At 36.1% G+C, this 24,951-nt stretch overlaps 4 protein-coding genes across 6 annotated transcripts; 2 read left to right on the top strand and 2 right to left on the bottom strand.

Moving 5' to 3' along the window:
- Nucleotides 1–6,099: 6,099 nt before the first annotated feature.
- On the top strand, nt 6,100–7,416 carry LOC113773131 (protein SENSITIVE TO PROTON RHIZOTOXICITY 2). The gene is made up of 2 exons (XM_027317681.1): nt 6,100–6,562; nt 6,641–7,416. Exons 1-2 carry the CDS (start codon nt 6,100–6,102, stop codon nt 7,414–7,416), a joined length of 1,239 nt encoding a protein of 412 aa, XP_027173482.1.
- Nucleotides 7,417–14,067: 6,651 nt separating this feature from the next.
- LOC113764527 (histone H2B.3-like) lies at nt 14,068–14,723 on the top strand. The gene has a single exon (XM_027308451.1). The coding sequence runs from the start codon at nt 14,100–14,102 to the stop codon at nt 14,538–14,540; it is 441 nt and encodes a 146-aa protein (XP_027164252.1). The 5' UTR covers nt 14,068–14,099; the 3' UTR covers nt 14,541–14,723.
- A 327-nt stretch (nt 14,724–15,050) lies between these two features.
- On the bottom strand, nt 15,051–20,306 carry LOC113759251 (pheophorbide a oxygenase, chloroplastic). The gene is made up of 7 exons (XM_027301820.1): nt 19,619–20,306; nt 19,276–19,511; nt 18,919–19,045; nt 17,696–17,832; nt 17,093–17,252; nt 15,861–16,139; nt 15,051–15,528 (listed from the first exon to the last, which is right to left on the bottom strand). The coding sequence occupies exons 1-7, from the start codon at nt 20,057–20,059 to the stop codon at nt 15,274–15,276; spliced, it is 1,635 nt and encodes a 544-aa protein (XP_027157621.1). The 5' UTR covers nt 20,060–20,306; the 3' UTR covers nt 15,051–15,273.
- Nucleotides 20,307–22,582: 2,276 nt separating this feature from the next.
- Nucleotides 22,583–24,924, bottom strand: LOC113777262. Of its 3 annotated transcripts, XM_027322312.1 has the most exons (4): nt 24,737–24,924; nt 23,428–23,549; nt 23,122–23,232; nt 22,583–22,986 (listed from the first exon to the last, which is right to left on the bottom strand). In XM_027322312.1, the coding sequence occupies exons 3-4, from the start codon at nt 23,202–23,204 to the stop codon at nt 22,851–22,853; spliced, it is 219 nt and encodes a 72-aa protein (XP_027178113.1). In that variant the 5' UTR covers nt 23,205–23,232; nt 23,428–23,549; nt 24,737–24,924; the 3' UTR covers nt 22,583–22,850. The 3 variants fall into 3 exon arrangements, with proteins under 3 accessions (XP_027178113.1, XP_027178106.1, XP_027178100.1); XM_027322305.1 differs by lacking the exon at nt 23,428–23,549 and having other exon boundaries at nt 23,122–23,269; XM_027322299.1 differs by lacking the exon at nt 23,428–23,549 and having other exon boundaries at nt 24,737–24,920.
- Nucleotides 24,925–24,951: the final 27 nt, after the last annotated feature.

Genomic DNA, 24,951 nt, shown 5'->3' with positions numbered 1-24,951 from the left:
CTTACATATCCTCAAGCGATGCAAATAACTTCTTCAACTTTCCTCATCACGAAAAGTATTTTATTTCTTTGAGTCCATTCCCAAAAGTTGGATAGACTATTTTACCACAGCTCTTACTACAGCCCCCTTTTTTTTTTGGATCAACTTTTAGACCATTTCAAACAAGGGGAAAAAAACAGGGGGAAGAAAATCAAAGCTAACAGAAATAAGAAGCTTGAGAGAAATGGACATATAAGCAATTGCAACCTGAAAATAACCTTCCCTAAAGTACAAAGCAAGAGTTGGGGAAAAAAATCTTAGCAGAAACTTTCGTTTTGTTTCCTCCTACTATAAGCCAAAGCTCTTTTTTCTTTCTTGTTCTTCTTCTTTTAGATATAGTATTTGGTTATTTAATTTTTTTCAAGTTGGATTTACTCCATGCTCTCTTTTCTTTTCTTTTCTTTTTTAATGTTGCACCATGTTCAACAATTGTGCTGGAACTCTTTTTTTATTTTGGAAAAATGTCTTAGGTCCCATTAGAGATAGCAATTTCTGACATGATATAAAAACACAATACGAATCTAGCACGAAATTGATAGATTTGGGTTGAGACTTTACGAGTTGGAGTCAAAATCGAGTCGAACCTGATAAACCCGAAAAGCAAACAAGTAGAATTCAGATTACTCATGAGTTGACCCGATAACCCGTCTATGAATTAAGAATAATTTAATAAATATAAAAAATATTTTATCTAATTAGACTAACTTACTCTTTTCTTCCCAAAGGCATTAAGTCATTAGCAACTTACCCCTAAATCCTTATTGATGGTTTCTTCACCCTCCTCTAAACCGCAGTACCTCACGCTGTCCCAATGGCACCAAGTCATTAGCAACTTAACCTGGTGGTTTGTTTGGATTGTAAGTTATTTGAGATATTTTTACTGTAGTATTTTTTGTGATGTGATGTATATGAGATGAAAAGGTAATTGAGAAGGTAAAAAGGTGTATTGAAAATTGTAACGATGATGTAAGCAAATATATTTGGGAAAATAAAGGCCAATCCAAACAAACCACTTAAATCCTTATTGATGGTTTCTTCACCCTCCTCTAAACCTCAGTACCTCACGCTGTCGCCAACCTTCATCTATTACTAACAAACGCTGGCCAGCAGCAAGGTGGAACATCGGACGACCATTCTTCTTCGAGTTTAAGCTTAGCTACTGCCTTTTGATTTTCGAACTTGTGTGCCTCCTTCGAAGAAATCAGATTTCAGATTGATTACTAAATTTGTTTGGCTTATGTGAAATTGGAATTGTTATGTTTGGACAGATGACGTATTACATTATTCTTTATTTTTATGGTGTCTTAATTTACTTCAACTCTAATTTGGGATTGTTTTATTAGGGTTTTTATTACTTGATTATGTAATTAGCCTTGTACGAAATTGGTTCTAGTAGGAACAACAGCGAAAATTTAGTAAATTGAAGTTATGTTTCAGGTCATATTAGGTTATTTAAGTGACCCGCCAATCAGAAAATATTGTGTTCATGTCAGGCATCCTGACCTATCATAGATTAGCGGGTCGTGTCCGGATCAAATGAGTTTCTATTATATTTTGGTCTCAACTCGACCCGTCAACCCATCACTGTCTTGATTGCCACCCTTTGTTGTAGTGGTTTAAAAAGAAACATTTGTAAAGCGCCTATAAGTTTTTTTTTTTTTGAGGAATCGCTTTTAAGTTATTAAAAGTTAAATTCCTTAAATTATAACAAAAATTAATTACCAAATATTTTAAAAAATACTTTTAATACTTAGAAGCGCTTTATTTGTAAATGCATCGCAACCCCTAAAAGGGCCTTAGACAGTGTGGGAACGTTGGCTGTTTTTTCATTAGGGAGAATGCGTCAAATGAAAAAAAGGAAACAAAAAAAGGCAAAAATAACTGCGTTATCAAACTTTGAGTGGAGCCCACGTAGAGTGTGCTCGACATGAAAACCGTAACTTCGAAGTTCTAAATTAAATTTCTTTGTACAAGGACTAGGGAATTTTAATACTTATTAATTTGCTTTCTATCAAATATGACCCAAAACAAAAAAAGAAAAAAACCATAGCTAAACATATTCTTGATTATGCCATTTAGCTTTATAATAGTAGTATCAAAACCAATCCCCTTGATTAGAATGATTGGGCCCACTCTAAGAGACCCTAGGTGTGACAATTTTGACATTTTTTTGTGAATTTTTTTTTTTCCCCAACACGATTTGCATTCATTGAACTCATCCAAAGTCTCGTCAACTTCTTGCAGTCGAAGGCATCATTGCGGAGTGTTTCACGAATAATTGCAAGTTCTTTAATGCAATTTGCTTCTTTTTCTAATACCTAAATGCGTAATTGATGGTTTAAACACGAGACTTGGGGGGGGGGGCCCGAATACCTATTGTTTTACTGCCATGGAGAAGTGGAAATCAGTAGTGATAAAAACTATCCTTAGAGGCCAAAAATGAATGAAATTTGACTTTCCAGGTTCTAACTTCTAACCAAGGGGCTAAAGAGAAAGCTGGTGCGTTTACGTAGTTATATATGTAAATAGTATATATAAAAGTTCTACTGCATATGGCCTCGGTCTTGTTGCATCTATTGGCTGTCGTTAACCGCATTTTTGAGGAAACAACCAATTAAGTCATTCTTTAAATATTTGAATGCACATGCTTACTAATATTTAGACACTTAGCCAATTCAATTTGGTTATTTCAAAAATTAACATTTGAAGCTTATCTTAACTAAACAATGATTGAATGAAGACTTTTTCTTTACCAAGTCATTCAAAGTCTACGGAATATTATTATTGTTCGAGTCCAAATTATGCGGAAATGGCTTGAATTACTCGAGAGTAAGAATGTTAATGAGTCGAGTTTTATCCAAACTTATCATGTTTTAGGTGAGTCTAGTCTAATTTTTTTGAAATTCGGACTCTTACTGACCCTGGTTCTATGAGAGAATCATGAATTTTGAGTGGAATTTGAATTTCATATGTCGCCTGATCCAAACCTAAATATGAGTTAATTTCAAACGAGCAAATTGTGGATAATAATATCTCATGATTTCAGTTCACAATTTTTGCGGTCCTTGAAAATTTTCTTACTTGAAAATAGTAATTAGATTATATTCATGTTATCTTTGAAATCCGTATTTTATATTATTTTTAGCAGTTAAATTGCACATTATAAGAATATTTATGAATACCTAGTGTTACCAAAATCCATGAGAGTTGGTTTTGGTCTTTTTTTCAAGCTCATAAAGGTTTGGATTTACTTATGAGCATTTATTGAGTCGAGTATGGATGTAGCGGATATATTACAAATCATTATCCTATTGATTGACGTGCAGAGTTTTGGCTGTGGATGTTCTCATCCAATTGCTTATTATCCTTATCTCGTGATTTATTCAGTGCTTATACGCAGCTGGACAAAGCATGTATGTTGAACAATTTTATACTTCTTGACGTTATTCATGACCGCCCATTCAATTGTATAGTGTATGACCCCCAACTAAGGCTAGAAATAATCCGACCAAAAGTTGCTTTTGCATTTTTTTTCTTTTCTAATTATGATTTGCATATTCATATGATCCCTTTATTCCCTTTCCTAAGCTTTGCATAATTCGAAAAAATTTTGCATGATGTGTATGAACTCTATCAAAGATGTTCCTAGCATATAGTAATTAAGTTTGTATGAATCAATGTTGGAAGTTCTTGTTACGTAGGCCCTGTTTGACAAGTGAATTTTTTGGGTGTTTATCTAAAACTTTACTGTAACTTGCTGTAGAAGTTGTAGAAAATTTTTTTGAAATATGTAAATTTTTGAATATTTTGAAATGTATAGTTTAAAATTTTTTTAAAATTTTTTGAAGTTACTTTAACTAAAGTTATTAAAAAACTTGATTGCCAAACAAGGCATAGATACAAGCTAGCAGTTGTTTACACTGGCAGAGCTACTCTTTGACCTTGTCCTCAATGGCCAAATAAGTACGTCATTTTTTGGGTAGGAAAATTGTGAAAGAATCCATTTTCACCCACAAATAAGTAATTGTGCCCCCACTAGCCAGATAAAAATATTCCTTTTAGGTATATAATTTTTAAAAGAATATATTTTTGTTCCTAATAATTTGTAAAGAGTCAATTGATACATGTAATCACAAATAATTTGATAATAATTCTTAACAAAAAAATAATTAGTAACCCAATTAACCTATCATTTTGATGACGACTATACGTACGAGCCTAGTATTTTAAGAAATTTGGACCTCCGAGTGTTTCTATGCACAAAAATTCATACTTGGATTGTAATTACATCATTTTTGTTACATTTGCTTATAGATACTACTCCTTTTTATGCAATCGCTATTATTTTCTGCCTCTATTGTAATGCAGTAAAATAACTATCCATATTTGTGCCCCCATTGCAAATATATTCTAGCTTTGCCACTAGTTGTTTATGACACAAGTCTACCTATATATAAAGATCATGCAGTAAAATCTTTAGTAACATTTAGCAATTTTTGGGTGCATGATCACCTGTAAATAAAACCGAGTTTAATACGGAAAAATTTCATTGAATCAAGTAAGTTGCAAGACTATAAAAGAGAAACTAAAGAAAACCAGAGAAGAGAATCGAGAAATTAATATTTCAGGTTGAAACAACAAGAAGTGTACATTAATTATAATTTGATTTAACTGCCGTAGGTTTGCCTTGTTGCCTACGTAGGGTTACATGCTCAAGTTTCGGCGCATTTGGAGTTAACCGGCCTCAGTTGAAGCCTCGTATGTTTTGGCATGGCAGGAAAGGAGAACTTCAATGCAGCAGTCTAGATTAGCCTTTCCCACTGGTTATAACCATGCAGTTGCTTCGTTGACATTCATTTCTGGTGACCAGCAGAAGATTATCTCATTCAAGCCGCCTTGGAATCAAAATAAACAAATGTTTGCTTCCAGAGAAAAGGATTAGAAAGAATAGGACAACTAAATCTTTTTGACATTATCTAGTATCTAACGTAAAATTTTCTGTGCACGAGGTTCAAGAAGTACTTAAGAGTAGTTCACGTTGTTTATAAGGTAGTATATAGAAGTACGAAGACGAAAATCCTATAACTCTTCTAAAATAGTGACAACTGGTCCATCGTTCAAGAAAATTAGTCCATAAATCTGTGAACCTTCAACCTTTTAAGGTTACATTTGATCCACCTTATCAATTCACTTTGTCTTCATCATTAAAGCCACATTAATTTGTTTCTCTCACTCTTCTCTGTCGTCAGGTCCAGCATTCGAATCATATACCTGACAGTTAGGAGTGAAAACAAATAAACATGTTCCAGTATGCATGATACAAACATTAAACCCATAATTTCTTAAACAATGAGCTAAATGACAATTCTTCGTCGTCTCTGCTTGTTAACTCCATAAATGGTGAATTTGAATCTTCAATAGATGTTCATACTAATCCGAACTTTTGCACGCGAGCCGTTTTTGTTTGGCCACAATTTTGCTGTTGCTGGATTTTCAACGTAACGAAGATATGGCAAGTAAAAGCTATAGAATCAGAACCTATGGGTTGTAGTTATTTTGTGCTGGTAATTTTAATTGACTGCTTCAACTCAACAAAACTCATGCGTGGTGGTTGACGCAAGATTAGATGTAGTTTTTTTTTTCAAATAGATAAATAATTAAAGAATTGCAATTCATCAACACAGATGATGTACAGCATTGAGCCAAATTAATAATTAAATCCTTGTCTACCATTTTTTTTTTACATCTATTAATCGTTGAAGACTCTGTCTAGCAAATTTTTTGTGTGTCAAATGCGAGAAAGGTAGGATTTGAGGGAGGTGTCAAGTGGTGATGAATTTAGCCTCGAAAGTTGACTTCAGGACCTCTCCTCATCTCTCTCCAGAGTATAGACGTCACCTTTGGAGTTTGGAGGCTGGAATTGCATATTTCATCGAATTTCTTAATGCTTTTCTATATAATCAATCACATACAACTAGAAACAGTCAAGATGATCATCCAAAACCACAAGACATCTTGTGCTAGGTTAGGCATCTTTGGAGGGGGACAAGACCACAAGACATGCATAACTCTCCCAGGATGATCATCCAAGGGTCCTCCAATTCTTGTTTTCGCAGTGGGCCACAAGGGATATCAATTTATGGTGTTTCTGATCAAGATGTTGTTTCTTCTTCTTCTATTCAAGCTGCTACTTCAGCCCCGGATACTCATTCCAGTTCTTTCTTATATAATCTGTCAATTCTCAAAGACAAGGTTCATCAGGTGCAATCTTTGGCTAGCACGTTCATTTCCTCTGATCATAATCAACCTCCCGAGTCAACGCCCATAGCTGTAGCTAGCATGGGTACGTTGATTCAAGAAATTATTATTACTGCATCCTCTATGATGTTCGCTTGTCAACAGGTGTCTCTTGGAGCTGGAGGGCCTTCAGGAAATAATAATAGGACTAGTTCAAATGAATTGTACCACCACCACCACAGCCAGAGCCACGGCCACGGCCATGGACACGGACACCACCACCAGCGTGTTAAGGTCCCCGAGTTGCCGGTGGCTCAACAAAATTGTGGAGGCAATCGCGTTACGCATTTTGGAGAAGATAGAGGTCAGGGTTTTTATGCAAATGATGCGCTTGATAATTGGTATGGTGACAGCTATAATACTAATAATTGTAGCACAAATTATACTAATACTAGAACAAGTAGTGTTACGGTTAGCAACCATAATAATGAAGTTGGAGTTGGAAGAAGGGAACTACTGTCTCAAAAAGGTGAAGCTAGCGGAGAATTAGAGAAGCTTTCACCAAAAAGCTATGATATTGTGGAATTGGATGCTGCTGATTTATTAGCAAAGTATACACACTATTGCCAAGTTTGTGGTAAAGGGTTCAAAAGGGATGCCAATTTGAGAATGCATATGAGGGCTCATGGGGATGAATACAAGTCTACCGCTGCTTTGAGCAACCCTCTAAAGAACAACTTGGGTGCTAATGGAAAAGATCAAGAAGGCTTGCCAAAATTGCCTAGGAAATATTCATGCCCCCATGAAGGCTGCAGATGGAATAAGAAACATGCCAAGTTTCAGCCCTTGAAGTCCATGATTTGTGTGAAGAATCATTACAAGAGAAGCCACTGTCCCAAGATGTATGTTTGCAAACGTTGCAGCAGGAAGCAATTCTCGGTGTTGTCCGACCTGAGAACTCATGAGAAGCACTGTGGGGATCTCAAATGGCAGTGCTCTTGTGGCACCACATTTTCCAGGAAAGATAAGCTCATGGGACATGTTGCTTTGTTCGTGGGACATACTCCGGCTATTAGTTCTTTGGCAAAGATGGGGAAAGCTGATCAGAATGCTGCACAAATGCAACTAGATGATAGGTAATGTTGTAATAAAAAATTTGCCCTCTCCTTTTCTTATTTTTTCTTCCTTTTCCTTGTAAATTTTTTAATCGTTGATGTATTGATAGATGAAGCGGCTACATATGATGTCGATGTTTCAGAGGTAGTTACAGATAAATCGTTGCCTTCATACATATACTGTTCAAGTGGCCAGGACCTCTTCTTATATTGTTTAATGGAATCTTGGCCATGATGATCGATACAGCTACTGGGGAGCAGAACTCCAGAAATATTCAGGAATCAACAGAAATAAGTTCCTGCCATGCAGGCCAGAATCATTACTAGATTAAACTGTAGTTATTTCAATCTATATCGACATTGAGTCGGAATAAAAATCGAACGTGACTAACTTTTTCTTGATCATCGGAGAAGGGAATTCAACATTTTTATATCTTGTTCCCTAGCGTCATCGACTAAGAATTGGGTGAGAAATTTACATCAAAATCCAAAAGCAGTCATGTTTCTGAAGCTTCACACATATGCTGGGATTTTTTTTTATTTTTTTATTTTTTTGGGGTCAGCTAGGTGAAATGTCAATTAATCCCTACCTGCAAGTAGTCGTTTCACGGGCAGTTGATATCTTAGTTCCTGAAGGGTCAATAACTTGTAAAAACAGCATTATCATAAACTGCGTACTAGCAGGTGTTTATCTCATCAAAAATCTAGTCTATAATTTCTTCACATGTTGACAGTTATGTCTATTGACGGTTACTGCTGGCTTAGTACTTCGTATGCAGGCAACATTTCAAGAATGACCTTTTAAATTTGCTGAGTAATTATGAATGTTCTGTAGTACTATATAGTAATATAATTTGGAATTCATTAACTCCGGTTCAGGATTAATCGTTTTTTTTTTTTTTTTGTTTGGATGCAATACCGAAGAACTAGTCCTACTAAACTATAAACAGTGTGGTGAAAATTGTTATCTCTTTCAAGATTTGCTGGATTTGGCTTCTCAAGATTGTCGCCCTTTTGGTTGCATTTCCACATCATCTTTCATCAATTATGTACTGCTGCTGCTACTACTATTCGTTAACTAAATCTTATAGTAATCAAACATAACAGTCACACACTTTTGGATTGGAATTTCTCCTCAAAAATATTTTATGATTTTGTTGAACATGTTTTCAAATCACTTTTTTATTTCATAAATTTCAAATCGCTACAGTTTATTTTTCTACAAAATTTTAGAAAATAACAATTCAAATGGGTTCTTAATTTTGGAAAGGAGAGAATATTTATGTCTCCAACTCTTTTTTCTCTCTTATTGATACTTGTAATATGCAAGCTAGTGATTTTAATTGCACCTCCCTATATATTTAAGTTTGTGAAGATTAAATACGATCTCTATGTGAATATGAAGCTATCTGATCTCAGGCTAGTTGAACTCAGATATACACTCCCCACATAGGAAGCTCACCATTACTTTATTAACTTAAAAAGATGGATAGAGACTATACCTGGCAATTGGGCGGGTTGGGCGGGTTTTGGGCGGGTTAATATTGGGTTTTCACTTAAATGGGTTATACCCAATCCGCCCAACTTTAAATTGGGTTGATTTTGGGTTGGGTCATATTGGGTTATCTCAAACCCATGACCCAAATATGACCCAACAAATTAATTAATACATTTTAATGCATAAACTTTTTCACATACATTTTAACACACAAAAAAGATTTCTTTCACATATATAAACACATTTTCACATACATAAATGTATTTTCACACACGCAAACACACACTCACTTCTTAAGTCCTTGGAAACACATCATAAATAGAATAATATTTTATATTGCTTGTATTGTGAATTTTAGATAATAAGTTATACATTTAAATAGATTAGCTAAAAAAATTGTTTACTTTGTACTTTTTTAATATTACTAATTGATTGAAACTTATTTTTGTCATAACTTATTAACACTTTTACTATTCATATCTGTTTTATTGTAAATTGTAATATTCTATGTATATAAATTATTGAATGCTAGATTATATTATACTTGAAAATGTAAGTAAGAGACATATAATTTGTTGTATAATAATTTTGAAATTATAGAAAATAAGTTTGTACTTTAGTCCTTATATTCTCAAAAATTTTGATTCGAAGTTGATTCTGCAAGTTGAGTCCTAACTTTACCCATTGATTCAATTAATTTTGTTGAAATTGCCTCTTCCATTAAGTTTAGTTACTTGTGCACACACTTGTTAGAAAACAGGATTTTGTGTCGGAATTTGTTTAGCTAGTGTAGTAATCTAGGTTTGAAGTGGATTCTTCCTCTTCTTGTTCCCTTGTGTCTCCATTGGATCCTTCCCTTTCCCATAGCCACTTTTCCTTTACCACAAAAATTTTTTAAAAAAATACTTAAACAAATGATAGCCAACTATATTGATTCGAAGTTAATATCATGATCTATATACATATAATATATATTAGAAGATATTTTTTATTGATTTGATACAGTTAGATAATTCATCACCTAATTAATTAGAATCATCTAGGATCATACATGATGCTATGGTCATATTAATATTTTAGAATTACCACAGTTCTAATATAAAGCATAAATTATTATATACTTGTAAAAAGTACTGGTATTGGTTCCCAAAAAATTATTAAGGAAAATCCCAAACTTTTTAAGAAATAAATGAGAGGAAAATTCATGAACTATTGACATTTTTACCACAAAAAAAAAGAAAAAAAAAAGAGGAGGAAAACAACATACTCTTAAAAGGCATTATAAATTATTATAGAAGTTGAGCAAGTTTAACTACTGTTATAAAAGTAAAATAAGCATGAGTTTTTATTTCAAATTTATTTTTTATTTTAAATAAAAATTAAAAATGTGATTGAATATATATATATGAGAATTTTGAATACAAATTAATTAATGAATTATTAACACATGCCCAAATGTAAATAGTTGGGCATATGTGTATTAAATTTTGTATTTATTATTTTGAATTACTTTTAAACAAGTTGGGTATTGGGTACCCAAATAAAAAACCCAACCCGCCCAATGAATAAGTTGGGTTGTTCTTACCCAACCCAATAAAACCCATAACCCAATTGACCCAACCCATCCTTTAAAATTAATGGGCGGGTTGGGCGGGTTGTTGGGTTTTGGGCTTTTTTGCCAGCTCTAATAGAGACCAATAGGGCTTCTTAGTCATAGAAGAAAGACCAACATACGAAATGAGCACTGTGTTAGTGAGTGACATGTAATAATGTCTATATAAGTCACTTATAGTTTCGAAGACATGTTCTGATCCATTATCGTGAACGAAATCAAACCCACCTAAATTTTTTTTACCAAAAAAAAAAGGGTAATGTTATTTGCACTTCTCATATGTTATTTGCACTCTCATTATCCTATTTTTATTTTGATAAAACCATATTATCCCCTCTCTAATTTCTTCTCCTTGCCTATGAGTTAACTTTATTAAAATTTCTCCTACATTCTAAAATCAATTAATTATTCCATTACACATTATAATGGCTAATTTAAAATTATTACTAATATTTATTATGTATTTTTCTACAAAACTTTATGAAATTATATGATGCCAAATATCAATCTAGTAATGCAATATGAACAGATTCCAAACTTCAAGTTCAAAAAAATAAATAAATGAAAAATTCCAAACTTCAAAGATGACAGAAAAACAGTATAACTCATGTTTCATAAATAGGATACTAATACTTCAAAAATTCAAACCGTCGCTGCACTGGAAAAGCAGAACTCATTAACGTTCGAGAGAAGAAAATCACCTTGAAACTTGATCCTTCACGCTTTTCATAGGTCCTGCTCTTTTACTTCCTACAGAAGAAGATAAAGCAAGTCTACAGACGAGTTTGTTCAAATATTTGACCTCTTTTTTGATGACAGATTTATCAAATATCAATTCCAATTTCCAAGTTGTAGAAATTTCAAGTGTGTTTGGACAGTAAATTATTTAGAATAAATTTTTTAAAAAATATACTATTATACTTAACACTTCTTTGATTTGATATAATGTGTGTGAGATAAAAAAATAACTAAAAAATGTGTTAATCATACAAAAAAAAATAAACTTTTACAAATAATCCATTATCTAAACAAATCAGTGGCATTAATGTATTTCTGGCCACTTGGACTTGATTTTTGAGGCTTCAGTAAAATTGTTTAAAAATCGAAAATGTTTACTTATAAAGCATATGCTATTTGGGAAAGATTTTCCTTTTTATTTTAACGGATTTTTTTATTTTTTTTTTGGTTTTTGTAATCCATCTAGGTGATAGGAGGAGCTTCACCATACATTTGCTTTTTCATAGAATATTTCATCATAATTTCTACTTTGAAGGATAATCGCCAATTTAGTCCCTAAACATTTTCACTAACGCCAATTTGGTCACTTAAAGTTTTTTACTATGAAATTAGTCCTCAAAGTAAAATATATACGCCAATTAAGGACCTACGTCGTAGCGCCGCCGCAAACTTGTCTCTTATTGAAGTAGACGGCGGTCCATTCAGGGGCTTTTTGGACACTTCATGCCATGAATTCTTAGAAGCTTGAGAAGAAGCCATGGGAAGTCATATGAGTAAGAAGCCTGGTGAAATTGTGAAATTTGGGCTTGAGAAGCTCGGTGAAATTTGGGCAACTGGATATTCAAGAGGAATTGGAGTTGTTTTCAGAAGAATTCTTTGGACTGGGATTTGAGTTTCCTTAGAAATCTGATTTTTCTGTCTGATCCTGAAGCTTTGGAGGTTAGTGATGGTATTGGAAATTTGATTTTCGTGGATTTTCTTGTATGAATCTTTGGCAATTTAAGCTTGTCTTTTTTGGCTGAATTTTGTTCGACAGGGGAGATAGCAGGAATTTTTAAGTCGGAAGATCAGTTTCTGGGTTGGTGAAGATCGGATTTGGAATTCTTTTTTTTTTTTGTTTAATATGGTAAATCACATATCACCATAGATTCATATATCTAGGTATAATCAAAGGCGTATTTACATCTCCAAGTTCTTAAAAAACAAAGAAATCAGAAGATCAACATTTGATAATCACAGCCGATGACGATGATATTTATGATCTTCAGTCGTCGTTCTTAATAGGATCTTCATAGTTGGGATCATTTACGTCGACAGCTTCTTTGTCGATCCGTCCTAGCTCAGCATCGGAGTAACCATCACCGGACCACGTGAACTTGCCGCCATGGCCACCTTTCTTCGGCGATCCATTCATGCCTGTACCCGATTTCCTGTCTCTCCTGATCTCCTGACCGTTGCTGGCCTTCGCATTTGTCTTGGAGCTTTTGCCGGAATTCCTCATTTGTCTCTCTCCGCCCGTGGGTCTTCTGTAGGTACTCTATCAATTACTTGAAACAGTTCCTAATTCTGAGGACTAAAGACGATCAAAACCATTGTTGATTCTCGGTTGTTGATATGAGTTTTCAGATGGAAGCTTTTTTTTTTCTTTTGGGATTTTTCCCCGCCTTTTATGTTTACAATCCAATTGAATTACTCAGAGATTTGTTCCAATGAACTTACCCTGTTATGAAAGGTAAAAAAATCTTCTTCATATGCTGTTTCTCCCAGAAAAATTTCAGTTTCTATTTTTTCAAGAGAAACAACTGGATTAGAAGCTTAGTCTTTCAAATTTGGTGACTAATCTAGTTGCCCAGTTGCCCAAATATGGGGAAGTTTGCCCAACTGGATATGCCCAGTTGCCCAGTTGCCCAAAAATTAGAAGCCATGGCCTTTAATCCAGTTGTCAAGCCTGGTGAAATTTCCCATGCCCAAATTCTGATGCTTGAGAAGCTGCAAATGCGAAAGACTAAGCTTGATAAAAAGCTTAAGTACATGATGTACATCCATGCTTGGAGAAAATTGTCGACCATTATCTTTGTTGCCGCATTTGCTGCTGTTCTTATATGTTCACTCATGGCTGCTGCTATGGCTGCTCCTCCTGTTGCGGCCGCCCTTGCTGCTGCTACTTCCATCCCTCTGGGATCAATGGGGAAGTGGATTGATTCTCTTCTGCAGAGCTATGAAAATGCTGTCAAAGGACAGAAGGAGATCATGAGCTCAATTCAAGATAGAAAATTGGTTTGCGTCCAACATATGCCAAAATTAGGAAAGCTTCTGAGAGAGTGCATGAAATGCCCAAAAAGCCCCTGAATGGACTGCCGTCTACTTCAATAAGAGACAAGTTTGAGGCGGCGCTGCGACGCAGGTCCTTAATTGACGTATATATTTTACTTTGAGGACTAATTTCATAGTAAAAAACTTTAAGGGACCAAATTGGCATTAGTGAAAATGTTTAGGGATCAAATTGGCGATTTTCCCTTTGTACAATTCAGCATTTGTCGATTGTTCTTCGCGATGAATTTCAATTGTTACGTCGTAGAATAAAGCAAATCTCCTCCCTCTATTCCTCCCATCACGAACGGTCCAGATCCGCAATCCCCGCAACCACCAATGAAAGACGAGCACGTGGAACGTGGAGGAACATGGCAGGTCAATCTCAACCGTCAATATCCATCTTTTAATCAACGGTTGTAATTTAGAATCCCTGTCAATTCCTATCCACCAATCAAATCCCACCTCCCCATTTCTATATAAAGGCACAGCCACTCCTTTCCCCAAGCCAGTCGAAATCCAAATTCAAAACCAAAAGTCCCTCCAAAAAATGGCCCCAAAGGCAGAGAAGAAACCCGCCGAGAAAAAGCCAGCAGCAGCGGAGAAGTCTCCGGCGGCAGAAAAGAAGCCAAAAGCAGGCAAAAAGCTCCCAAAAGATGCAGGAGCAGCCGCAGCCGGAGACAAGAAGAAGAAGAGGGCAAAGAAGGGTACCGAGACATACAAGATATATATCTTTAAGGTGCTGAAGCAAGTTCATCCGGATATCGGGATCTCGAGCAAGGCAATGGGGATAATGAATAGCTTCATCAACGATATCTTTGAGAAGTTGGCTCAGGAGTCTTCGAGGCTGGCGAGGTATAACAAGAAGCCGACCATCACGTCGAGGGAGATTCAGACGGCGGTGAGGTTGGTTTTGCCCGGGGAGTTGGCCAAGCATGCTGTTTCTGAAGGGACTAAGGCTGTTACCAAGTTTACTACAAGTAGTTCATGATTTAGGTTCGGGTTTTAGAATTTAGGGTTGTATTCGTGGCTGTAAGGAAAGTAAACTCCATTCAACTACTAGTAGTTCTTGATCTAGGCAATGGGTTTTTGATTGTACGTAATGGGCTGTTTTTGGATCTGCTTAATGAATGAAGATGACCAAGTTCTTGTATCTCAGTTCTTTCATGGTTAATTATCATCGTCTAAAGTTTAGTGATAGTGTCTTGTTTTGATGATTCTTAATATTTGTGTTTGATTTCGGGTAAGATTGTAGTTAAATCGTGTAGGTAAAATTAACTTTCTGAAAATTTAGATTAAAAGATTTTCTAAACCAATAGCTATACCCATTCAACTATATGTATTCTGAGAGACTACATCCAAATTTTAAAGATGCCCTTGAAATTCGATGTTAGAGATTCTAAGAGCCCATCCAAGTAGAAGAAAAGGAAATCAGAAAATGGAAACTCAAATGAATCGAGCATAATAGAGTACAATAGGATCATTGCCAGGGAAAAAGAACAGAAACAGGAAAGAGGGGACCCTTTGATATTTTATTGTCATAAAGCAGGAAAAACTTGAATATATGCATTAATCACTACATTTCCTAATGCGTAGTTCTGTTCCAACTTCCAAAAGTCTTTGGTTCAGGATCTAATTGCCATCCAAGGCTCTGTAATTGCAAACTGTAGTTTAATTACCTATACAACTGTCTATGATACCATCCTAACGTGTACTGTAGCAGTTTAGTCAATATTTGCATGTACATAATCAACAAAAACAAAATTCTTCTGCAGCTCATTCAGCGCATACACCAATCCGGCACTTAAAATCGCAAGTCCACCCAAAACAACTCGTAGTTTCATGTCCGGAGGGATCCCGGCTGTCGAACAGAAGATAACAGCAAGGCCAACGAAAACCTTCTGCAAAGTTTGGAATGTGTCGTGGGCTCGCTTACAAGATGAACATTTCAAGGTGTGCTGCTCGTATCTGTCCAACATCTGAGACACAAAATCCAGCACAAGAGAAAGTAACTTGAGATGAGCAACAACACAGGTTGCATGGAAATCTGAATGGAGCTCACAGCCACATAAAAGACCTAATCTATCAGATGAAAGGCGTCACACGCCAATCAAGCCTAATTCCATTCCTTCTATTAACAACACGCCGCAGACCAGATGCATCAAGGTATCACAAGCAGAAAACATGTCCTTGCAACCCCAACTTAACAGAAATCCACCTTACCGCTATAACGCCATCCCAGATAAGCGAAGGCGTCTATCTCCTGTACAAATTCACAACATATAGATATTCCAAAGATTAATTCCAGTACCTGGTGTTTGGATAAGACAGTGGATGGTAATGGTTGCTGGTCAGTGGCACCAAACCACTCAGGTTGGCTGTTTCCATGCCGTCTCAACCAATTCCGAAATGCTAAGACAAAACGATCAGCTTGTGTAGGAGTAAATGTGAATTTTGAGTATTCCCTGTTAATATCAGCAGAACCTTCCTTGGACTTCGAAAGAAAGATCTTTTCTTGACCCTGAAGTACAATCATATCTCCATCATACACCTTATTTGATGTCCAATGCTCATGCCATCTGGGAACCACCTGTTTTTGCAGGTCAGAAATGAAGCAAGCTCAATATCCAAGAAGATAGAGGAATGCATCACTTGAGAAATTCACCAAGATAGCTCTAATAGTTACAGTAGGAATGTTGAAGGTGTAATATACTAGGAAGTGTCAAAGTTGTGGATGATCTTTAACGCATCAATAGGAAACACAAAGAGGAGAGGAGATGCTCATATTACTCAACACCAAAAATTTCCAACAATATAATATTCAGCGTTGAATAAGATAGCATGACCAAATATTTGCATGCAACAATCTAAAGGATTCTCAGTTTGTTCTTGACTTGTCTTAGATTCAGGTAGCCAATGTAGTCCAAGTTTCTGAACATGATTTACAGAACGTCATTTCCTCAAACTTGGTCTTTACCATTTGCAACACTTCCATGTCAGTCCCATTCTTTGGCAGAATATTGTAGTTTTGCCCTCTTAGTAGTCTTTTTACATGGTCTATTGTGGCCACTCTCTCTCTCTCCCTCTCTCTCTCTCTCTCTCTCTAAAGTTCCATCACACCCCTCCCCTTGTCCCCAGTCTGATACTAGAGCTTTTTAGAGGGAAAGGAAGGAAGAAAATGGAGAAATAGAACAGAAAGATCTTTCCTTTACCTTTGGCTTGGGAGACTAAATTGGGAAAAGGAAAACAATTTAGTGCTTTAGCATTTCAATAAAGAATGGCCCAAGATGAATGCTAATATGTTTCTTCAAAACTAACAGTCTTCGTAAACATGTCCCTTCTGTCTCTGAATGCTAATTCATCTTCTTAACTGCCAGCTACCTCTATCTTCTATAATTGTATAGAGATTAATTAATTTAGTGATAAACAATGCATGGAGGTATTATATGAAGACAATGCACACGCTTGAGTAAAACTTTTATGCCTATGCTACAGCTGTGATTCTAGAACTCTGGTTTAAAAAGAACAGGTAAGCATCATTACCTGCCACCAGGCAGGCCCTGGTACTGTGAACTGGAAAAAGTTTCGAGCACTACAAACAATTGACCGGGTCTTCCCAGGAGCCATTGGTACATTGAAGGAACAAATCCATATTACCCATTTTTTATCACCCACAATTGGAAGCCTGGTGTCAATCTCAATTCTGGAAAATGACAGCAGAAGAACAGATAAATGGCAGCTGAAAATAATGAGCTTTCATATCCTCATACCAGCAGTAACATGCACAAGGGCCACGCACGACCAAATACAAATTGCAGTAACACTAAGTGCTGTGGTGATAACGAGTTCGTAGTGCCTCATCTGAATAATTTTTTGACATTTCAGGTAACCGAGAAATCCTAGCGCCTCAGTGGCAGATTGGCGGATAGGCACTCATATGAGAAAACCTTTGTTACCTAAGACACACACCTAATTCTGAAATCTCAGCCTAAAAGGATTTTCAACGTGTGGAAATTCATATTCTCCTGATAGTCATGAGCTTAACCTATTGACAACCAATGAAACAGATTCTATGTGTAGGGGACCCAAAAATCAGTTAGGCTGCATATGAAAGTTCAGCTATTTAGACGAAAGTCATGAGCTTACTTATTCACATAGTAACAGGGTGCAACAAATTGAGCACTGATTATGGGATTATCATCATTTGCACCAGCAAAACCCCAAGGTCCAGAAGACTTCATCTTGAATGGCAAGGGTTTGGCTCTGTCCCTCCTCCCAGTAACCTGAAAAATGATTTCAGCACATAGGGTGATAGAGATTCTCGTGATATGTTACAAGTAATGCCAGAAAATGTTTGTTAGTGAAGTGGTTCTGAAAGTAGTATAGAATGACAAGCATATATATATATTTGTCTACAGTAACATTCACCAAACGTATCACTGAAAATGCTTCTTAATTAGTGATCATCCATCAAAATGTTTAAGCAATCAACAACAAGAGGCACCAATTTCGGTGCACGGATCCTCTACCTACCATTCTACTTAGATATACTTATTATGTCAAAGATGCTCAGGACAATATGAATAATGACCTCAAAAATTTGTCAACAAATGAAGAACTGTAACACAGCTATGATAAATTGAAAATCAAAGCATCGTATTGCAACTAAAGGTCCAATAAGAAAAAAAAAATACTTTGACATCTTTAAAAACTAGCTCATAGTTTGACATTTCTCTAGACCATGAGAGTAGATGTTGATGACAGATATGAATGACATTTAACATCAGAAAAATGCTTGCAGGGTTCAATATTTTTACTAAACTCCAAGGTAAGTTCTTCATAGCCATGCATTAAGAAGAAATTAGACTCATTATAAACGTTGCTGATGAAGCCTGAAACTAAGGCAGTGACATGTTATGGATTGCAATTTCCGTTTCCTTGAGAAATAAATACATCAATATGTCAATAGGATCCTATATCGAGCTACATGACTTTGACTGACGAGTGTTTCAAGTAAGATTCAGTCATGCAACACCGAAATCTGTAAGGGTGCAAGATGGGTGCTTAGATACTGTTGTTTTTGCTGAGAAGAGTGAAAACCATACACTGACACTGATACTTGTTGGATGTCTGTGCATCTGCTACATTGAACTAAAGAGAATCATCTTAAGATGCCACTAATTTGGTTTAGCATAGTCAGAAGGCCATTTAAGCACGGTATGTAGGAAACTAGTTAGTCAAACTAGGGCTTCATCTTATAAACATCAGTGAAGCTCCTGTGAGTATTTCTTAGCTGACAAATGAATCCGTCAGTTCTCTGATATTACTCATAAGTTAAAGAAATAATTGCTGAAGTCAACGATAAGCACCTTATGGTGTGCAAAATCAATGTGGGAAGGATCAGAAACATTCTCCATGAGAGTATCATAGCCATAGAACAAATCTCGCTGAATTGTCACCGTTGCAAACTCAGGTTTTTCAAAATCAGCCGGCAACCTATACAAACCATGACCAATTAAAAAATGAGAACACTGAATAAATTATGCAAACTCTAATCCACGACGTACCCAGCAAACTGCAGTACACAAATTTTATTGTATTAGTCAATCCATGTGGCTATTCGTTAGAATATTTAATAACCTTTAATTTTTGACAAAAATCTAATAACCTCAACAAACGTATACTGCTAATATGCACATAAATGCAGTGTCAAGACAGGGCCTTACATGGGGGGCTTAGTGGCACTAGCTCTTTCCCACCCATTCTCATCAGGCCAAACGAAGAGAAGTCCTTGAGAGACCAAAGTAGGGAACCTAGTAGCACAAGCTTTAGGAGACTTCACTGCCCGAGCCTCAGGTCCCTCTGATGCAGCCTGAGGGATCCTAGTACATGACCCGCAACCATCAAAGGACCATCCATGATAGGAGCACTGCAAGTGCCCATTCTCATCTAACCTCCCTTCCTACAACCAAACAAACAAAATCCTTAAGTACTCAAACATCATAAAAATCTAAACTTTCGCCACAATTGATCCTCAAAAAGCTGACTTTTCATAAAATTTCAACTTACAGATAGAGGGGCTAGGCGATGTGGGCATTTGTCATCAAAAGCAACCCACTGGGTATTGGATTGATCGAACCAGAGCACAAGGTCACGATTGAGGAGTTGAAATGGAGTAGGCACACCTGAGTCGAGGTCCTCCACAAGAGAGACAGGGTACCAGTGGTCTCTCCAGGAGAATTTTGTAGAAGAATCCTCTTCTGAATCTTGGGTTTCAAGTCCAATTCCGGTTTCTTGACCCCGGGCTTCTTCTATTTCGTCTTCTTGGGGAGACGTTATTGTGGGGTTTGGTGGAGCTGCAACTTTTAAAGGTGGAAGAAACCTCCTCTTTTTACCATGAAACACAGGCTTATTTAGGATTGGACATAAAGATGTACGGGAAGCTTGACAGCTCCTGGTGGCAGAAGGAACCGTGGAAAATGGTGCTGGGGAAAGGAGTAAAGAATCCATTCTTTATTCTGGTTGGTTAATTAACTTGCTCAAACAGTTCTAAATACAGAAAATTTGTATGCGGGTTTGGAAATGGTTGAAAGCACTGCCCAGTGTGCTACGGGGGCCGACTAAGAAAGGCCAAGGAAGGAGCCTTTGCGTGCAAGGCTTTTTTTTCATCAGTGACGATGAGTATTCTAGAACCATATGCTTTTTCTCCAGAAGGAGAATTACAAAATGTGGTTTACAGAGATGGCATTGATTCAACTGTTTCAACGGTTTTACACATGCACCGCAGAATTCACTGCCAACCCCTCCTAACTCGGTAATTGTTTTTGGTCATTTTCAAACACGCGTGATTTTGGTGAATTAGGTGTATGATGTGAAAAGGGCCAGAGTTGCATCCGGAAGCAGCCATCTCGACCCAGGATTTACGCATCTGTGAGTTCGAATTGTCCTTTTCCCTCGTGGTTTCATAAATTTTATCCTTCTCTTGTTATTAAAAAATAATAATAATAAAAGCATCTGGTATGAGTAACTGTGTCAATTTTTTTTTGTTTCGACGCAGGTAGGCAGGGGTGTAAATTGACCCAGTTATTCGTCTTGTATTTGCGAGTAACTGGTCAAAAGGTTGATTTAAATGCTGAATTGATCGAGTTCAATTAATTTGATAAAATAATCGAGTCGAGTTCGAATAAAAAAAATTGAAGTATTCTTTCCATGATATTATTTTTAACCATTTATTATAAAATTACGAAATTTAGTAAAACTCAAAATATCGATTGAGCTCATTTTTGTCGAACCCATCTTGAACTCAAGTTTAAAAAACTCCGGCTCAACCTTTAACATTTTTATTGGAATAGTAAAATTTGAAAAGTGTATTACTCGACGCAATTGGAGAGCAGCCTTACTCCGGCCTAGATATTTTTAAGACATTGTAGCAAAACCAAACAAACCATCTTCATCAAGTTCCCATTTCTAGTTCTCAGCTCTCATGCTCTATTTTACTCGGATTTATCTTCAAATCAAAACTAGGGTTGTCAACAGGTCGGTTTCGAGTCGAAATTAAAAATTCCGAATCCGAATCCAAATCCATTTTTATATAGTAGATCTAGACCCAACCAGTATATTCGACTGATTTTGACCTTAAAGCCCCCAAAATTGGGTCTGACGGGTCTCGGGTTGGGTCCAGGTCTACCTGGAAAGAAAAAATATAAATTTAAATATTCCAAAATTAAATCCAAAATCAATCTCAAATCCAATCTCCAAATTTAAACAAATCAAATTTCAAAATTAAATCACAAACAACTCGCAATAGTCAATCCAAAACTAACCACAAATCAATCTACAAAGTCATTACTAAATTGTTAATTTGGTAAAAGAATGTATTTAGGAATATTTATATTTTATAATAATTATTAATATATTGTTCGGGTCTGGATTGGATACAGGTCAGAATCATATATTCCGTATTCGACCCGTTTTTTGTTAAAGTAAACAGGTCTAAATCCGGATCCTGATATCGGAATTATTTTTCAATTCAAACCCATGAAAATTTATTAAATTTGGGTCGGGTCGGTACCGTTGCCGACCCCTGGTCAAAACCATGGGCAGTCACAGTAAAATAGAGAGAGGCCAATGGGCTTACCGCTTAGTTCATTTGAAAACGTGACATGGTATGGTTTTGATGGGCCATTGGCCTTACCGTTGCGAGAATACCCACCACTTCCTTCAATGTCGTACTGGTGGGATTCATGTAACCCGGAGCAAGCTGCAGAGAACCAAGCCAATCCTTAAAAGAATCGGTGCATCCGGTTTGAGAAATCTTAGTGTGAAAATAACTTATTTGTGGTAAAAAAATTTAAAGGGGTATACTTTTACTAGAAGGTTTTATCAAAAATGCTAGAAAATATCAAGAAAACAATAAATGTTTTTCTGCTTTTAACGCTATGATATAGAAGGACGAGGAGAGGACCCTATAGAAATATTTTAAATTTAAAATGGATCAGTCAATCTGATCTAAAATTTTATTTTAACTCTCAACTAATTTCGCGAATTTTAGGTGGGATGAGGATTGTAAGTACTTCTACCTCTCGGGAAATAATGACAGACCGAGAGTCTCATCAATAATGTTAAACTGACCTAGTAAGAAGTAAATAAAATTATCAAATTTGTACTTTTATCTTTATAGTAAACTATATATGTTAATTTTTGTATGATTTTTTTTCTTTGTAGCTGTGGTGATAAAAACATGTTTTATCACGTATGCTTTGTTTACAATCATTAGACTGTAGCAATTGTATAGCAATTGGCCACAAATTTGTCACATCAGTGTGTTTAAGGACTTAGTTTTATCATAATTTGCTCACCTTCATAAAGTCTGATTATATTATAAAGCTAAAGGCATTACAAATTTTTTTCATTTTTTGAAAATTTTTTAAATCTTCCGGGCAAAGACAAATTGGTTGGACCTTATTTTAAAAAATGATCTTTTTTATTAGTTTTAGTCTAAAAATTTTAAATTATGTTAGTAAACACTAAATATTAAATACTCACCAATCACCATTTTATTACAAGATCGTACAAGTAAATCTAAAGGCGACAAATAATTATCAACAGAATCCATAATGTGGTCAATTTGCTCCCCACTTCCAAGATTCTGGTAACACACAGACAGAAGAAGGGCCCCTAAATAAATGTATACTTCTTGCAAAAATGCAAATACATTTCTCCATCAATGGAAGAAGTAGCCTTTTCATCACCTGAAAATAACAGCTTTCTACTCGAAATAGTAAAAGGCCCACAAAACATATTATTTCTTCGGGTAAGATTGATGATCAGGTCCAATGTCGCGCGATCCGGTGTTGATATACGGTCCACGGAAGGTTGCCTGAGGTGGTAGAGGCTTTGATGAATCAATAACAGGTTTCATCTTCGATGATCTAGATCTGGGTATGAAACAGGAATACAGGTCAACCAGCAAATCAGCAGCACAATTAGCTAGTATTACTCATACTGCAAAAGCGATTTTCTTGGTATTTACAACATGTTAATTTTCTTATATAGGCAATGATATTTCTTACGCCATGAAAAAGGGAAATGCTAATCCTGCAGCAGCAAAAACCACTAGGCCTGTAGCAACAATGGCATTTCGCTTCCGGGACATCAAGGTTGCAGAAGTGAAAAAGAACAACCTGCAAAGAAACAAGAAAATACCAAAGCAATAACGAACTTTGGTAAGGTTCTAAAAAGTGAGAAACATACATAAACAGGTCAACTAGCAAATCCCGTCCTCAATGAATTGCATAAAACCTTCAGAAATTTCAGGGTATAAAGTTTGTGCCGCAAATCTAGAGGCAAATTGATAAACCAAAACTTGAGGATCTGACCTAGGGGTACAACATCTTTCGAGTCACCGTGGTTATTTTTGCTTTCTGTCCTAGAATATTTGAAGCTACTAGCAAAAGAACACTAACAAAGCAAATTGCTCCCAGACTGAAATTAAAAAGATCTGCAGTTCAAAGAAAGTAGCTGTAAGATGAACAAGAAAGTTTAGGTCATGTCAATGCAAAGATATTTCAGGAACTCTACTGCAGTCTATATATGTAAGGGGAATAAGAAAGTTAAGATGCTATATCAATGCAAAGATGTTACCATGATGCCATTATTCCATTGAAATGGAGACTCTATGGCGTACTTCAACATGATTGTCAAACAAATACAGTACAGAACTCCATCAAATGGCAGTTTGTACACATAACTATTTGCACTTGACCAGACAAGCACAAGGGAATAACAGAGACAAAAGCAAAAAAGAGGCAAAACATAAGAAAAGGGCACCCCAGAAAACTCTGACTCTGATTTCTGTAAATCTAGCAAACTTAAAAGAGTATTCGTGGTTAAGCAGATGATAACTCGTGAACCTTAGTATCAAATTCTCCAAGTAAAAATTAATGCTCGATATTATCTACGATCATCCAAGTACACATACCAACAGAATTGACAGATAATGCACACAAAAAAAGGCAACTCAAATGGTATTTCCACCTAGCAAACATCCCTTAAAAGGGTACATGACAAAAATAGTGTACTAAATGTAAGCAAAAGAACAGACTGCCATCTTTCATCAGATATGCTTGTTGCCTATAACTAGCATTATTTGCAATCTTATTGGAGAGAGCAAAATAACTAGCGGAACCTAGTTATCAGGAAATGTCAGATCACGTCCGATCAAAGCTGCATGTATCCAACATAAAGTAGCTAGAAACACGGATTGACGCTACAAGCAAGGGAAAAACCATGATCCCAACAACAACCATCATCAGATGCAGCAACAGACAATAAAAATTTTCTATCCAGAAACCATCTGTCTCCTTCAGCAAGACCCTCGTTCTAGTGTCCACATTTAAACATCTTCAATAAGTCTAATGTCTTAAGGTTCTAATAGTAATCGACATCATGTTGGGAGGAACTACTAGTTCCCTTAGCAACAGTCCAAAACCACCCACTGAAAACGAAAAACAAACGGGAAAAGCCAAACAGGAGCTAGCTAGCTATTCAAGAAATCCCTGTATCCCTAATTTCAATTATTGCCTTCAACAATTTCGTTAGGATCAACTAGAAGAAATCATTACATTCAATTACGCTATGACAAATCCAGATTTTCGATATATTTTGTGTTTGCAAAGATTAATTTACCTGGAAACTTAATTGGAGTTAGAATCGAAGGTGTTGAATGACGTCGTTTCGCCGGTGACGGTCGCTAGGACTCAGCCGCTGTCAAAATCTTGAATCCACATACCTTATTGTTAATTGTTTGGGGCCCGATTAACAAGAATTGCTCCCTCGCCTCTTTGACCCGACCCACCCAAATATTCCAACGTTTTCCCTTTTCCTCGCCTCCTTTTGCCAGC

Source organism: Coffea eugenioides, chromosome 1, assembly GCF_003713205.1.
Source record: "Coffea eugenioides isolate CCC68of chromosome 1, Ceug_1.0, whole genome shotgun sequence".
NCBI classification, from domain to species: Eukaryota; Viridiplantae; Streptophyta; class Magnoliopsida; order Gentianales; family Rubiaceae; genus Coffea; species Coffea eugenioides.
This window is presented reverse-complemented; position numbering and strand designations above follow the sequence as displayed.

What these genes read in the sequence shown, in the direction of transcription:
- LOC113773131 (XM_027317681.1), top strand. Translation starts at nt 6,100, where the DNA reads ATGCATAACTCTCCCAGGATGATCATCCAAGGGTCCTCCAATTCTTGT. An exon ending in ACACGGACACCACCACCAGC is followed by an intron (nt 6,563 to 6,640) that starts GTGTTAAGGTCC and finishes GAGAAGATAGAG; the next exon opens with GTCAGGGTTTTTATGCAAAT.
- LOC113764527 (XM_027308451.1), top strand. Translation starts at nt 14,100, where the DNA reads ATGGCCCCAAAGGCAGAGAAGAAACCCGCCGAGAAAAAGCCAGCAGCA.
- LOC113759251 (XM_027301820.1), bottom strand. Translation starts at nt 20,059, where the DNA reads ATGGATTCTTTACTCCTTTCCCCAGCACCATTTTCCACGGTTCCTTCT. An exon ending in ATCGCCTAGCCCCTCTATCT is followed by an intron (nt 19,512 to 19,618) that starts GTAAGTTGAAAT and finishes GTTTGGTTGTAG; the next exon opens with GAAGGGAGGTTAGATGAGAA. An exon ending in CCCTGTTACTATGTGAATAA is followed by an intron (nt 17,253 to 17,695) that starts GTAAGCTCATGA and finishes GTCATTTTCCAG; the next exon opens with AATTGAGATTGACACCAGGC.
- LOC113777262 (XM_027322312.1), bottom strand. Translation starts at nt 23,204, where the DNA reads ATGTCCCGGAAGCGAAATGCCATTGTTGCTACAGGCCTAGTGGTTTTT. An exon ending in GCATTTCCCTTTTTCATGGC is followed by an intron (nt 22,987 to 23,121) that starts GTAAGAAATATC and finishes TTTCATACCCAG; the next exon opens with ATCTAGATCATCGAAGATGA.